This window comes from Protopterus annectens, chromosome 14.part0 (genome assembly GCF_019279795.1).
Source record: "Protopterus annectens isolate FY-2018-M chromosome 14.part0, PAN1.0, whole genome shotgun sequence".
Classification (NCBI taxonomy): domain Eukaryota; kingdom Metazoa; phylum Chordata; order Ceratodontiformes; family Protopteridae; genus Protopterus; species Protopterus annectens.
Genome location: NC_056748.1, coordinates 1,144,685,258 through 1,144,702,169, shown reverse-complemented (window position 1 = coordinate 1,144,702,169; position 16,912 = coordinate 1,144,685,258). Strand labels below are relative to the sequence as shown.

Sequence of the window (16,912 nt, the reverse complement as noted above, 5' to 3'; positions counted from 1 at the left end):
CAGCATCATAGATTTATAACATTGAAATCATGTCTTACAAATCTGGCTGGTTTGTATGACATGTATGTGTGTGTGTAGACACACATATATATATATATATATATATATATATATATATATATATGTGTGTGTGTGTGTGTGTATATTTATATATATATTTATATATGTGTGTGTGTATATATGGGTTCACTTTATAACATCGAAATACTGAAATGTCAAATTTCAGTATCTCGAAGCTATAAAGTCGAATGTTTGAAATAGCGAACTTTCATAATCGCGAATTTCACATATGTCGAATATATGTAGAATTTGCGGTTATAAAGTTGCGCTACGTAATGTCCGGGTTTGTGTTTTGGTTGTGCGCGGTGCCGTGTGTGGATGTAGGTGTTATGTCAGGTGAGTGAGTGTTTTGTAAGGGTTTTGAGTGGGAGTTAGAGTGTGTGTGAGGGATTGGAGAATGCGCGTGTGTGAGTGAGCTTTTGTGTTGTGTTTGTGCGATCTCGGAGTTAGTATATATAAGTAGGAGGGGGTGTGGGGGGCTTGCCCCCCTGCTTATGTGTGTGTGAGTTGTGTATGTGTGTTTTTTTTTGTTTATGTTGTGATGTGGGTGTTGTGTTGTATGTTTAGTGTAGTGTGTGCGGTGTTTTCGGTTATGTGGTTTCGCGGTTTTTGTTTGCCTGTGTTTTGTGGATTCGGTTTCATAGTCTCGATATACTGAAATTCGAAATTTCAGCATTTCGAGGTTATAAAGTGAATCCGTATATATATATATATATATATATATATATATATATATATATATATATATATATATATATATATGTATACACACACACACACACACACACACACACATATATATATATATATATCTATAGATATAGATATTATTTATTTATGTATTTATTTTGCATTTGTTAACTGGGATTGTCCGACTGAGCTGAAGAGCCCTTTTTCAGTGGAAGCCCGGGGAGAAAAGTTCCAACATCTTATACAATTTTCAGTATAAATTAGCATTAAACAGCAATGTTACAGGATTATTACAAAGCATTAAGTAGCAATACAGTGTTATACAGTGTCAATAATCAGGAGTATAGCAAAACTATTTCAAGATGTATAAAAAGAAACATGTCATTAAGATGAGTATAGTTTTTGGGGTAAGTGGTTACAAAAACCCAGTTTTATCATAGTTGCATGAAGGCAAGACAATTACAATAGAATGTTTCTCTGAGGCGATTTGCTTAATAGATTTTAGAAGACAGTAGAAAGAGTAGTCAAGGAAGATTAGAGAGAGCTAGTGAGAAGAGTGAGTTAAGGGCAGAAAGTAGACTAAGGTATGAGAAGTAGGGGATGTTAAGGAGGGAGAGTGCAGTGGCAGGACCAGTGACTTTTAAAGTGCTCTTTGGTGGCTGTCTTAAATTGTTTAGCATGTGTAAGGGGCCTGATTTCTAGTGGGAGCCTATTCCAAGCAATAGTGGGGTGATAGCTGTACATGTTACGTCCAAATTTAGACTTGGGTTTGTAGATTTGTAGTAGGCCTTGGTTAGAGCTTCGGAGAGGTCTGGAAGGAGAGTATTGGGATATGAGAGGTGATAGTGCTGGGCAGTAGAAAGGCTGGTATAGGATAGAATGGATGATTTGGAGCTGAGAGAAAAGAAGCTGGTGGGGTAATTCAAGCCAGTTTAGGTGTTTTAGAGAGAGAGAGAGAGTAATGGGATTTGTAGGTTTGTTGGGCAGCAAATCTAGCAACTTTGTTGTAGGTAGATTCGAGTTTGGTCAGGAGTGCTGAGTTAAGATTTGTGAGAATTTGAGAATTGTACATTAGACTGGGTAGAAGGTAGGTAAGAGAGAGAGAAATCTTGGCTTCAGAGGTAAGGAATTTCTTGTTACGGTAAAGGAGCCCTAGTTCTGAATGAGAAGGAAGGTTTAATATTGTTGAACTTTTTAGGTAGAAAGAGTAACAGCTTTATATATATATATTTATATATATATATATATTGGCCCTAGGCGTGAGTGCATGCATGTGTGTGCCTTCTGTCGAAGGTTGGACACCAGGCTGGCAACTCGACACCATAAAATTCCACTGCCAATCATGAGCAGACAGATGATCCGATGTAGTGACCCCTAAGTGGGAAAAGCCGAAAGAAGAAGATATATGCATGTATATATTTGTCTGTGTGTTTATAGATAGATATGTCTTACCAGCCTCATCTGCAAGGCCATGCAAAGAATTATCATGGACCTTATCAACAAGGACATAGACAACCTCCAAATGCTGGACCTAACCCAGTTTGGCTTAGTTAAGGGTAGATCATGCTTATTAGACCTGTTAGACTTCTTTGAGAATGTCATCAAAGCCATTGACAAAGGTAAGACAGTGTACACAGCTTATCTCAACCTTGTCAAGGCTTTCAACACAATTCCCCATTCTGGCATCATTGAAAAACTCTCCCAGCTAGGGATTAACCCTTACTTTATTAGATGGTTAGCCAATTGTCTCACCAACAGAACACACACTGTCATAATTGGTGACTCCACCTCCACCAGTAGACTCATCACCGGTGGAGTACCACGGGGGTCTGTGCTGGACTCCTTACTATTTGGCATCTATTTCTCCAAAGGTCAGGCCAAAGTAGGAGGAGCAATCATTGAGTCCCCCAATGATATCACCATATTACAAGAAGGGCTAATACAAAGAAATGATTGGTGCCAAAGCTATGGTCTAAAACTAAATGCAAAAAAAAAAAAACATGCATTATGATTCCCTTTGGCAAAATGGAATTCCCTACAAATTGCAATATTGACAGCACCCCCCTGAGTTCCAACCGAGTGATGGGATACTTGGAAACACAGGTTCATAGCAATCAATGTTTCCACAGTTTAAGGAAACCCTCCTATGTAGTGGACCTCATAAGCAAGGGCATAGCATCCAGGTCATGAGATGTTACAACTCCACTGTACTCAACCCTGATCAGACCACTAACAGAGTACAATGCACCCTTTTGCATGTACCTCAACAGACATCTGCAGCAGCTGGAGAGACCTCAGAGGTTTCTCACTAAGAAAATATAGGGACTCGAAACCATGACCTATGTGGACAGTCTGAAAGCCTTGCCGCTTTACTCTGTATCTTACAGGCTGCTGAGAGGTGACTTGTGTCAGCCTATAGGGCAACCTCTGACCCTGCCCTTATGGAAATGCTGCACATCTGCAAGTGAAATGGCACAGGAATCACTCAGTCTAGGGATCCCAACAAAGCTTGTGACATTAACAGAACATGCTGCAGAGACAGATATGTGTCTCAGAGACTGCTAATAGACTTCCTAGTCATGTAAAACAGTGCTCCTTGCTGACCCTATTCAAATGCAACCTGGGGGACTGCAAATTCGTCCCTGGGGTGGCACCCATGTGCCTCGTGGACAGGGGTAGCTGGTGTTGGTCAGCAGACCTGCTCTGTTCATAAATTTGTTCTGCAAACTACCCTAAAAGAACAAATGGGGATACCTGGGATTAACATGGTTAGGCATGTAAAGGTATATGGCCACTAGCCTAGTAACATCCTAATAACTTATGAACCAACAGTAAAACACTAATCAGTGGAAATGTGAAAGATGAAAAAGAAATCAAAAGAAAATGTGTAATACATTTGTTAAAGACCAGAAACAGCCCACTAGATGCAAGTGTCCCTTTTCTGAAGCAGCCCAGGAACAATGCCTGGTGAAAGGACCTGGGCCACACTGAAGATAAACAAAGGCTGAGGGAATCAGGGAATCAAACCCTCCACTGCAGAAAGCAGCGTATTAACAGTGTACAGCCTTAGTCATGTGCAGTAAGTGTCAGGCAAACTGCTGTATCCCAAGCACTGTGCATTTCACATCTACATTCCTGAAAAAAAATCAAGATAAACTAAAACATATTCATAGTTTAAATATTAACATTAAACAAGTGGATTTCATAATATCCAGTTTATTCACAGCCAAACATTTAATGTACACACTGTCAGTAGTCAATAAAACAAGGAAATATGAAAGTTATGTACTCACCATAACGTTATGCATTCACCATAACAATAGATCCATGTTGTCTTTTCACCTGGTTCAGTCTTATGTTTATCAGATCCAACCTTGGTGCCTTTAGATGCTGTGGATCCAGGGCTTTGAATCCTCCCCTAACCAAAATCCCTCTCTTCCTACAAAATACATCAGACTGAGTTTGCATACTTATCAATTTATTGATTGATTTATTTATTAGTTAACATTTGATTACTAGGAAAGTCCGACTGGGTTCCTGCCCATTTTCAGTGAGGCCCTGGTAGAAGAGCTCCAAAGTATTGCAAAACATTTTAATAATAATAGTTTTACAGACATTAAAAATAATACAAAAACAAATGCAGTTTAAATAATTATACCAAATTAGACCCTATAAGAACAATGGTTAAGAGAAAATGCAATTTTTTAACAATTATTTAATAGTTGGAGAAATGTTAGCCTGTTTATAAAGAAATTAATGTTAAGTTGGTATAATACAAACAGGAACTGCAACATGAAGTGAGAGAAGAGCAGGCTTATGGTATATTTAGAGAGAAAGCCAGGGGAAAGAAATTGATAGAAGAAAGGAAGTGAGTGAAGGAGGGAGGATAAGGGGATGTAAGGTAAGAATAAGTATTTGTTCACATTTAAGGGTATAGTTTATCTTGGTGGTGAGCAAGAACAGAGCTAGCCTTTGGCTAGGAAGTCTTTCAGAATGGTTTTGAAGGATGGGAGGAAGGGTATTGACGTTAAGGATAAAGATGAGGAGTTCCAGGACTTAGCAAAGTATATGAGAGCACACATTCCCGAGCAGGTTTGATAGGTTTGTGGACAGAGAGGAGTTTTTGATCATTGGATCATAATGACCAGCTAGGAAAATAGTTGTGCAGAATGTTATTTAGTGTTGGGCAAGACGATGGATGCTAGATAGTTTTATAGGTGGTAAGAAGCTGTGTGTATATGTTAGCTGATGTGGTAGTTCTAACCATTTAGGCTTTTTAGTGCTATACATTGGTGGGTTTTGAAAGGGGTATTAGAAGTGTGGGAAGGAGACAAACAGTGCAAGTGTAGCTTTAGTTGTGTCAATGAGAACTTTTTTCAGTCTATAAAGCATCCCTAGTTTTTGATGAGTTTTTCTTATGCAATTTTGTTTATGCGGGTCAAATTTAAGTTTATCATCCACTATTATCCATAATAATTTACTTTGAAAAGTGATTTCAGTGGTTGTATTACCAAGACAGAGGACTTTAAATGTTGTTATTTTTTTCATGGGAGAGAGCTTTGGAGAAAACAAAAGTAGTATTTTTTCAGGTTTGGGCATGACTTGTGAGTTACAAAGCCATGTTTCAGCTGCTGTTAAATCTTCTTGAGAATTATTTTGGAGGTGTACCATGTTGTCAGATGTGCAGATGAGAGTGGAGTCATCTGTGTATTGTATTAGGGTGGCCTGTGTGGAGGGTGTTGGTGAGAATGTTAAAGAGTAGGGGACCAAGGATAGAAACTTGTGGTACATCGGTGGTGACTGGGAGGTATGGAGATAAGGTGGAGTGCCATTTTATTGACTGACGCTTATTGGGTAAGTAGCTTTTGAACCATGGAAGAGTGGGCTGAGAGAGACCTAATGAGGACAGTCAAAGTAGAAGTTTGCTGTGACAAACTGTTACTTTAGACAAGTCAAGAAATAAAGAGGAGAAGAGTTTATCGTTATCTCTTGCTTTATTAACAGTATCTGTATATATGTTAGAAGTGCAGTGTTAGTACTATGGGAAGGTTGGAAGCTATGTTGAGTGGGGAACAGTTTTTCCTGCAGTCTGTGTCTTCAGTGACTGATTCTGGGAAGGAATCTAAATGTGTCTTCTTACATGTCTGTTTCCTGGGAACCTGCCTCAATGGGGTTTCTAGAGATGGGTAAGTCAGTCAGGGATCTCACATGATGAGCAGACGCAGTACTAAATGAACCTGACTGTCCCTGTCAACATGGATATACTTAGATGCAATGTCCAAAAGGGGTTGGGATGGAGCTGATTGGGAGGAATGTACCTCTTCCGTTGGCCTAGCAACAACCCTGTTGAAAGCCTCAAATGCCAGTGTGGAGATCAAGGGCCAAAGTGACTTCTAAACCATCAAGACAAGATGTAAGAAGAGCTGACACACCCTGGATCTGAAGCCAACATCAGAGCCAAGCTATCTAATGCAGAGGCATAAAGTGAAAGACCTGGTTCTGAAAGTTTTGGTATCGAATCCATACCTTGATCCCCAGTATCCATGCTTTGTCTCAGGGACTCATCTCAATCCAAGGGCATCAGAGTCAAGCAAGAAAGAGAACACACAGTCAAAGTTGACAACACTGTCTGCTTTGCTGTGAGTGCTCCTAGGAGATTCAGATCTAAAGGACAGACCAGACTAGGAGAAATCAGTGGAGGGATTGTTGGAGCTATTCTTGGAATGTCCTGTGTAGAGGGATCTGGGAGAACCCCCAGTTAAATTTGCATCTAAAGGAACATCTGCATCATCCTGTCATCATCTCTTTCCGTACAGCTCCTCTGTGATTAAACAGACCTGGAAGATGATGCCACTCATGGTGGTCTCAACAAAGCATGTCTCTTTAAAAAAAAAAATGTGAGGGGAGCCGAGGACTCACTGGCTATGGTGAGAAATGATGGGGAGGCTTCAGTGATCTGATCTGAGGAGCAGTCAGATCCACTGGTCAAAGAATTTTCTCTGCCAGACCTAAGGGTTGTGATAGAATCAGAGGCCATTTCCTAGTCTTATATGACTGCTTTTCAGAAGACTTCTTTTTTTCCCTTTCTTTCTCTTTAAATTTGTCATTGTTTTTTATTTACATTTTTCTCCCATCTTAGCTGGGGATAAAAAAAGGAGTGGCAGCAAAAGCTGAATCCTAGGTGGATTGTTATGTCTGCTGAGGGATCAAACCTTTCAAAACTAGTTTGTCTCTACAGCCCTAAATGGCCCTGCTACCAGAAGAGGAACAAGTTTTGCATTCAGTGTCAAGATAAGCTGCTCCCCAGGAAATAAACATAAGGAGAGTGCAGGTTCTGTAATGGGATCGTATGGCTGCAGACCACACATTTTTAAATCCCTGAAGCTTGTCTGCCACGGGAAGGGGAAGGTATTGACCACGCAGCACAGTCCGATCAAAAAGCCAAAAATACTAACACCAAGGTTAAGTATGACAACAAGAGACTATATATCAAATAAATGTAATTTAAGTAAAGGAAGTTAAGACTAATAGTGATGACCTAGACGTGTCTTTGATCTTCATGCTGTGAGAACCATAGAACACAATGCATTACCCCGTGACTTTAAAACTTCTTAGATCATTACACCCCCATGCCCTCCCAACCTCTTAGATCATTACACCCCCATGCCCTCCCAACCTCTTAGATCATTACACCCCCATGCCCTCCCATCCTCTTAGATCATTACACCCCCATGTCCTCCCAACCTCTTAGATCTTTACACCCCCCCATGCCCTCCCAACTTCTTAGATCATTACACCCCCATGCCCTCCCATCTTCTTAGATCATTACATCCCCCATGCCCTCCCATCTTCTTAGATCATTACATCCCCCATGCCCTCCCAACTTCTTAGATCATTACACCCCCATGCCCTCCCATCTTCTTAGACCATTACACTCCCCATGCCCTCCCAACCTCTTAGATCATTACACCCCCATGCCCTCCCAACCTCTTAGATCATTACACCCCCATGCCCTCCCAACCTCTTAGATCTTTCCACCCCCCATGCCCTCCCAACTTCTTAGATCATTACACCCCCATGCCCTCCCATCTTCTTAGATCATTACACCCCCATGCCCTCCCAACTTCTTAGATCATTACATCCCCCATGCCCTCCCAACTTCTTAGATCATTACACCCCCATGCCCTCCCATCTTCTTAGATCATTACACCCCCATGCCCTCCCATCTTCTTAGATCATTACATCCCCCATGCCCTCCCATCTTCTTAGATCATTGCATCCCCCATGCCCTCCCAACTTCTTAGATCAGGAATCTGAGGCAAAACACCCAAAAATCAGTAACAGAATCTAAATATGCTTAGAACATTGCTATCATAGCAAGGTTTGAGCTAGCATGCTTTTTTGAAGGATATTAAGTCTGATGCTTACATGTTTATCATTATTTAGTAACTGCACTCCATTGTACTTTACCAAAAAGCTTTAAATTTTATGGTGAACTGTCCAAAAATATGTCAAATAATTAGGGATAGTCAAGAACTTTACCATCTGTGTATACATTATGACTGTACACCTCAGATATCTGCCTGAGTTCAAATGAATGTATAAATTCATAAAGAATGGGCCAGAAACAAATCTCAGATCATTGTTGTCAGAACCATGCAGTACAACCCACTGCAGGTTATTTCTTCCCTCAGCTTATTAGTTCAAAAATCAAAAACAAAGACAAAATCAGGAACAGGTTTTAAATAATTCTATTGTTGCTGTTCTAGCAACTTTTTATGTATACAACTCAAAGGACCAAAAACAAGGCTAAAAATATAAAACAGATTTTATTGAAGAAAATGCCTTCACGCCTCACAAGGCGCTTCTTCAGACCATAAATACAAAGTGGCAAATAAAACTCTTTAAATAGTACAAAGTAACAATCAAATTAATTTAGAAAGACCACATGGTTTTAAAATTGGTTTTAAAGGAATATTTCCACTTAAACCAAATCCCTTGTCAGCTTGTAATATAACAATCCATTTTACTTAACATCTTTCAGTTTTATTTTTAAAATCTAACCTTCGATCCTTACTATAAAGGTAAAAGTACGTATCTATTAACATGTTTAGCTAGTGCGTTGTTACAATCTACATATATATCATACAAGTGCTCCCTAATACATTCTTTTAATGAATGATTGGTCATTCCAACATAAAAACAGGGGCAAGACATGCATGCAGCTAGATATACTACATCTCTACTTGTGCAATCAGCATAAAAAGAGAATTTGTAGCTTCTCTTTGTTGTTAGTTGTACAAAACTTTTTTCAGTACAAAAACCTTATGACTTGCATGGAAAAGTGCTGATCATTTCAGAATGGCTCTGCACTGCAGACTCACTCTTGTAGCATAATAGCCGTTTAAGAGATTTTTTTTTTATTTTTAAAACAAAAACTCAGCTGTTCACCAAAAACTTGCTTAATTTTCTCATTGGCCAGCAAAATCAGCCAATTTTTCTTTACTATTCCACAAAATGCATTTGCGTCACTCGAATAAAACAGAAACATTGAGTTTATCTAACTTCCTTTCTTGTGATGAACTCTGTGGTTTAATATCTACTTCTGAAAAGTAAGGTTTAGCTTTATTTGTTCTCTCATCCTTCATCTCTTTCAACATATTATTAATCTGTCTGTATAAAGAAGAATTAATAAAAACCTGAAGAAGTTCTAAAAGACAAAAGTGATCTATGTTAAAAATGTTAAAAACATTTCTGAATGTTGGTAGAAAAGATTTCTGAGGAATTCTGAAGACTTATGTTAACTTTTCCTTTTTTGACACTGCAATGAAATGCTTTCAGGAAATTTTAGAAATTATTAATGTGTAATTTTTAGTTTAACTTTGTTTACTTTAGTTTAACATTTCTTGGAATCAAAGAGCTTGAAGTACGGCAGCACTTTGTGGCATATCACACAGTGGTGTATGGTAGAAGGGGTATTTAGCAAGTAAACATGCTAATTGTCTTTTATAACAGAGCTGTCCTAGTAAACAACTCCCATGCTTTTAAACAGGTATGTAAATGGAATCGTAAATGTCTACACTTTATTCTGTTTTTTCAACTATTTGGATCACTTTTTATGTGTTTTTAATAAAGGAGATTTGATTTGAATTAGCTTGTACTTCCCTACTTTCATTAGTAGATTTATACTTTGGAAAGTTTTAAAGAAAGAATTTCTACTACCTGTTATTAAGTTATTTTTATTTATTTATTTAATATTTGTTAACCGGGAAAGTCCGACTTGGAACAAAGCCAGTTTTCAGCGGAGGCCAGGGGAGAAACGCTCCAGATATGTGTCTTTGTGACGTGGGATGAAACCAGAGTGCACAGAGGAAATCCACAGAAATGCAGGGAGGACATGCAGACTCTGCATAGAAGGCAATCCAGTCAAGAATCGAACTGGAGAACCTTTTGCTGTGAGGCGACAATGCTAACGGTGCACCACTGCACTGTATCAAGTTGGATATTCACAGTATGTTTTTTTATTAGGCGCCTGAACTCTAGTGAGTCTTAGATCTTCCACACAGAGAAGTTTCCTCATTAAAGTCTAAAGCTTACTTGCCTACCATTATTAAGTGACTGCAGTCCTCAGCAGTTTGTCAGAAAGCCACAAACCTTACAAGAGAATGCTGAAATACTTCCCAGTTTGTTTTGCTTAAGAATTCTGACAAAGCCAACAATAATGGGGGTAAAGGCTCAAAAAGGGACAAATTTTAAATATGTTTTCATCTACTTGTTAACTAGTTAATCCCACAAGAGGATGTCCCTTTTCAAGGGTGGCCTGGGAGCACTTTCTAAGTGTCAAAGCAGGCAAATGGAGATAAAGGATTCATACCCTGTACACAGCCTTAAGTACCGGGCAACTTTAATTCCCTTAAAAGGTTAAAAGACACACACACATACTGAGGATTAAGTTGTTGAGGAGCTGCTGCTTGTGGTACAATGTTTGATTTGTCTCAGCCTTAATTTACTTACTGTGCAACCCTGAGTAAGTCGTTTAATGAGACACAGCCTTAGGGCAACTGGGATTACATCTAAGCTCATTAGTAGTGTCCAGGACTGTATGCCTAGTAACTACCTAAGGCGTTCAATAGACATGCATTTTATGAACAATAAAAATTTTGAAACGCTAATGACTTGCATTCTTACTGTCTATAATTCTCATTGTTTTATCATAAACAAGAAATTACTGGGGTAAAAGGTGCACTAATTCATTTCACATATTAACAGGACAACATTTTTTTACAGCAACATGCATTTTCCGAAATAAAATATGAAACCCTGACCAACTGTCCTTCAGTGACTTGTCAGAAAATGAAGGTGTTAGTGAAGGCCTGGCAGTTGATGTACAGAATTAGGCTTCCATACCCTTAAAGAGATCCTCCTTATAGACAAGGGTACAATGATTTGAATCTTTCTACCTCCATTTGATTTGCCTTCTGGGTGGATCATAGGATCATAAGAGGTTACTAGGCTATTGGCCCTGAGGCCCTTATAAGCCTAGCCAAGAGTTTAGCCCATGTTTAAACAAGTCAGCACCCGATGCCCCTGTCCAGCAGGGACATGGGTGGAATCCCAGGGGTATTTTTCTGTTTCTCATCCAGTTATCCAGGCTGTGCTTAAAAAGGGGTAAAGATGTAATTTGCTTGACGTAGAGAGGGAGTCTATTCAATAGATGGGGGAGTCTCTGGGACACAAATCTATCCCAACAACAAATCCTGTTGATGTCACAGACCAGGTTGAGGCTGCGTACATGAGTTATGCGAGTGGAGCTTGACTTGCGGATATGCAGCAGTCCCATCAAGGAGGGGTCCGTGATCACCTTGTATGCCAGACAGATGTCACTTCTGAGGAGTCTGTATGAAACTGAGTAGCCTATCTTTGTATGGTAGATGTTTGAGGCCCTGGATTCTCCTGGTGAGAAACCTCTATGGTCTCTCCAGCTGCTGCATATGCTTTGTAAGGTGTATGCCAAAAGGGCCGTTGTAGTCAATAAAGGGCCTTGTAAGGAAAGAATACAGGGTTGTTATGACCTCCTTGTCCCTGGATGAGATAACCTTACTTATGAGGTGGGCCATGTAGAAGGCTTTCCGTACAACGGAAGCAACATGGTGGTCAAAAGTCAGGTTGCTATCAACCTAGGTGCCCTAATCCCTCACAACTGATTGCGTGCTTAGGACGTTGTTAATGTGAATATTTGTGGGGACATAACTCTCCCCAAAGGAGGTGATGATGTATTTTTTGGTATCCGGCTTGTGGACTGAAGTTGGAAGAGAAATTTGTACACAAGAATAATTAAAATGTCTGTTTTCAGAAAATAAATAACCAGCTAAGCTCAGGACACAATTTCTGGTAATTTCTAAGCTTCCTAATGTACCTATAGAAATCTTGTGAATTAATTGCATCCCCAAGTTCATAGTTAGGCTTACACTTCTCAATGATAAGGTTGAGAGACCGACTTACTAGTTTTAAATTTTTTATAATGATTAATTGGATATTGTTTAGTAATTAACAGGTTTTTCTTTGTGTTATAGAGTTTGCTGATATGATGGGTTTAGTTTCAGACTAATATTATGCTTACAACATATCAGTACAAATGTTTCAATGTATCCATCCCAGAGGGAGGAAAATTCAGAAGATTAGGCAGCAGTCTCAGTTACTAGGTTTTCTGTGTAGGTATACTTTTGCCATTATTAATAAGACCGGTAAAAACTAAATAATTGGTTTGGGAGTAATCCCTGTATGCAGAGGAGTTTTTAGGGGTCACAAGGCTGATTTCCAGACAGAAGATCACAGCAATATGGTCAGAGTTGACTATGGCTGTGATAACAAGCAGAGTGGTGCAATTGGAAAAAAATATTTGCATAGACATAGACATTGTCAGTTAATACCTCTCTGATGCCAGCAGATCTTTGCTTCTAGGATTGCCACCTTTTCAAATGCCTGAACTGGGACATTTTTTGTAGAGGTATGAGATCTTGCAAGAGAAACCATCCACATGGCCTTTGCAAAGGACAGAACTTTACTTTTCTGCCAAAATAAAATCTGCTGCTTGTAGCATTTCATTTGCTTATGCTGGTTCATATAATATTTAAGTTGTTTTATGCAACTGTTAAAGAAAACTTAGGAAGTAGTTTTGTTCTAAAAATTTCAGGATATTTGCCATTTTTTAATCCCCCCCCCCCCCCGCAGGACACAGCTGCCCAAACAGTGGCTGTACTGCACAAAGAGGGGCAGGTGGTAACCCTATTTGCTTCTTTCCCCGCAAAAGATTAAGTTACCAGTTAAAAAGACACATGTATGCCATACAGAGACTAAGCCTGTCTTACGTACCACACATTCTTGAGGTACATTTGTATGTTTCTGGTATGGATCAAGGGTGTATGAGTCCATGCTTCAGTCCATATTTAAGCCCCTTGCCAGTATGGGTCCCATAATGAATTCTGATACATAGCTTGCATGAGGTCTTTCCAGAACACAAAAAAAAGTTAACAGATAAAAGCATAAAGTAAATTATAGCTATGTAATACTGGAATTCTTTTTTAATTTTTTTTTTCTTGCACACCCAATAATGACAAGGTAAAATGTATTTGTAAGACCTAAACATATCGTCTGTGTTACTCAGTTAATGACAACTCATTGTCTCATTTTTTTTCTGTCTTGGATGTCTTTTTCTTTAGACTGGATTTATGTATGTGAATCGCCCCCTGGACAGGGAGAGAGTATCGGAATATAGATTGACTGTTACAGTGAAGGACAATCCTGACAATGCTCGAAACTCCCGGAAGGTACAGCACTTCAAATTTCTCTACAGTTGTACACCCCCCCCCCACCACCACCATTTAATGCATGTGTTGCTTTTGTGAGTTTAAATGCATATTTGTTTGTGTTAATTTTAGAACATTAGTTTTACAGGACTAAAATGCAAAAACCCAAATATTCAACCATGAAACAAGTACTAATCAAAAGTTTTGTGGAGGAGTGAAGCCTGGCCACTGGTGTCTCCATTTTATGGTTGTGCACTGCTACTCTGACATCATACAGCCACAGGAAAGTAGAAATATGTGACCTCCTTATGGAGGAGAGGTCTTTACCTCTTCAAGTAAATATAGTTTAAAAAATTCAATATTTTGAACATTTTTCTTTTATCAGTCTTATCAGTTTTTATGACAACCTATATATTAAGTCATTGTTGCTGTAGTTCTTGCATTTGGGTTTTTGTGTTTGTAGTATATATATATATATATATATATATATATATATATATATATATACTCACACAAAATTAACGGTGTTAATATATTAATAATTAATAATATTAACATTATTACTAATGGCGGCATGATGCTACCAGGGCACTTCTGTGGGCTAGGCTTGTAAAGACTCCATGGCCGTTGGCCTAGTACACACCAATGAACACATATTTTATTTTATTTATTTTATTTTACATTTGTTGACCGGGCTAGTCCAGCTGGATGTATGTCCATTTTCAGTGGAGGAATGGTTATTACAAGTTTAAACAAAAACATAAAAGGATAGAAGGATTAAAGGATGAAAACAAAGATGAAAAGATTATATACAAAAATTGAGTTAGTAGATACAAAAATGAATTCGTACATGTAAAGTACATATAAAATGAAAAAGCAAGTACAAGATAAGATAAATAATCAAATAAGTAATTACTTGCAATACACACATGATAATACATAGCGTGAGTAACAAATTGACAAAGTAATGTGAAAGAAAATTTTTTTTCAGTGTATATGAGATTAAAAACAGTCAGGATATAGGAAAAAGGGAAGGAGGAAATTATGGTAGTGGAAAGGAAGAAGGAAAGGTCAATCAGGGATGGTACAAGAACAAAGCCAGTGTTTATTAAGATGCATTTCCAGTTGTTTTTTAAACAGTGGAAGAGTGGACAAGGATGAGATTTTGTTAGGAAGTTTGTTCCACATTTTTCCAATAGAGTTTGAAAAGAGGCAGTCACCTGCAGAGTTTTTGGGCTTGGTAATATTAATCAACAGTTTGTTTGAAGAACGTAGGTGTTTCAGGTTATTATAAGGAGTAATGAGGTTAGTGAGTATTGGTGTTTTGGATGGTTGATATAGAATTTGATGAGCTATTAAGAGCTGTTGATAAATAAGCTTGTTAGGAAGTTCAAGCCAACCTAGCTGTTTTAGGTTCTGACAGTGGTGAGTTCTAAAAGGGGATCCTGTAGCAAATCGAGGAATATTATGGTAAGATGTAGCAAGTTTGTTAAGGTTGTTTTTAGAAAGATTAGTGTAAATAGGGGAAGCATATAGAAGGGTAGAGATAAGGTGAGATCTAGCTAAGGTAGTCCTAGCTTCAGGTGTAAGGAAGGGTTTGATTCTATAAAGGGATCCAATCTTTTTGTTAACTGCTTTTATTGTGTTGTTGATATGTGAATCAAAGTTAAGATTGTTGTCAGTAGTTATACCTAGTAGCTTTGTAGTAGAATCAGGAGAAATGAAAGTGTTATCAGTGGTAGTGATAGAGAAATTTAGAGGGGAAGATTTACGGGTAGGTAAAAACAGTAATAATTTGGTTTTCTTGTGGTTAAGGTCAGAGAACCACTGTTCAACTGTGTTAAAAGCTTTTTGGGTAAGAGACTGGAGTTCAGTTTGAGAGGTAGCAGTGCAGATTATAGTGGAATCATCTGCATATTGTATGCAGGTAGTATTAGGAATAGCTGATTGGAGGTCATTGATAAAGATGGAAAATAGAAGGGGACCCAGGATAGACCCTTGAGGTACTCCTAAAGAGATAGGAAGGAGATTAGATAGTGTATTTTTCCAACATACTGCTTGCTGACGGTTTTCTAGGTAAGATGTGAACCATGTTAAGGAAGAGGATGAAGTCCGAGATTGTAGTATATGCAGAAGAAGTTTGTGATTAACCATGTCAAAAGCTTTTGATAGGTCTATGAAGAGAAGATGATAGATTATTTTATGGTTGATGGAGTTGGTAAAGGAAAGTAATGCAGTAGTAGTGCTGTGGGAAGGTCTAAATCCATGTTGACAGTTTGCAAGTAAGTTATTGTGGAGAAGGTGGTTAAGTAGTTGTTTGTGGATACATTTTTCCATGATTTTAGCTATGGGTGATAGAAGTGCAATAGGACGGTAGTTTGAAAAGTCATTAGAATTGCGCCCTTTATGTAGGGGAATGATGTGAGATATCTTCCATATGGAAGGGAAAATTCCTTCCTTTATAGATCTATTTATTAGGATAGAAATAGGATAGGCTAAGGCTTTGGCTCCTATTTGCAAGAATTCTTTGTCAGCAGAGGGGTGGTGGGTTTAAGTTTTTGGAGTCGGCATAAGATCAAGGAGGTAGACACAGGTTGTAACTGTAGGGAAGAAACAGTATCTAAAGTTGGTGCTAGTAGTTTACTGGTGTCTGAAGATAGTTGATTTGCAAGAGTTTGGAAAGAGTTAAAGTTGTTGGCTGTTTTTGTAGGATTGTCTGGGTCAGAGTCCTGAGGGTTAGGTGTCATTGACTGACCTGGGGATAGAAGATTATTAATACTAGTCCAGAATTTTTTAGGTTCTTTTTTGGTAGCTTGTTGTAATTGCAAGTAATAGTTCTTTTTATCTGTCAGGATAGCTTTTTTTGTGCTGTTTCTAAGCTCTCTAAATTTTTGTTGGTCTGTTTGATTTTTAGTAGACCGCCATTTAACCCAAGATTTATTTCTGAGAATGATTTTAGCTTTAATTCTAATGGTCCGACTTGGGGCATGACGATCTAGGATTGATAGGAATGTAGAATTAAAGTATTCTACTGCTTCATTAAGTGGGAGATGTTTAAGTGGGGCCCAATTACATTGTCTAAGTTCAGCCTGAAACTGTTCAGAGTTAAATTGTTTTTTAGAATGTAGTGTTTTGTATGTTGTAGATAATGTAAGGTTTGTTTTATGTCTAATGATATAAGTTAGTGAGTGGTCACTTAGATCATCAGGAAGGGTGCCTGATTGGTAGGTTTGTTGGGGAGTATTAGTAAGAATCCAGTCTAAGGTGGTTTCATTATTGTTAGTTTTATTAGTTCTGGTGGGACTATTAACGAGTTGTTTAAAGCCATAAAGGTTAATATGTGAGGTGGGGTTAGG

The 16,912-nt window shown here is 38.4% G+C and overlaps 1 protein-coding gene across 1 annotated transcript in view; it reads left to right on the top strand.

The window, feature by feature from the left end:
* Positions 1–16,912, top strand: part of CDH23 (cadherin related 23) — a 2,508,764-nt gene that overhangs the window by 2,009,637 nt on the left and 482,215 nt on the right. The window contains exon 23 of the mRNA XM_044056944.1: positions 13,470–13,577. Coding sequence (XP_043912879.1) covers positions 13,470–13,577 — 108 coding nt within the window. The remainder of the gene's footprint in view (positions 1–13,469; positions 13,578–16,912) is intronic.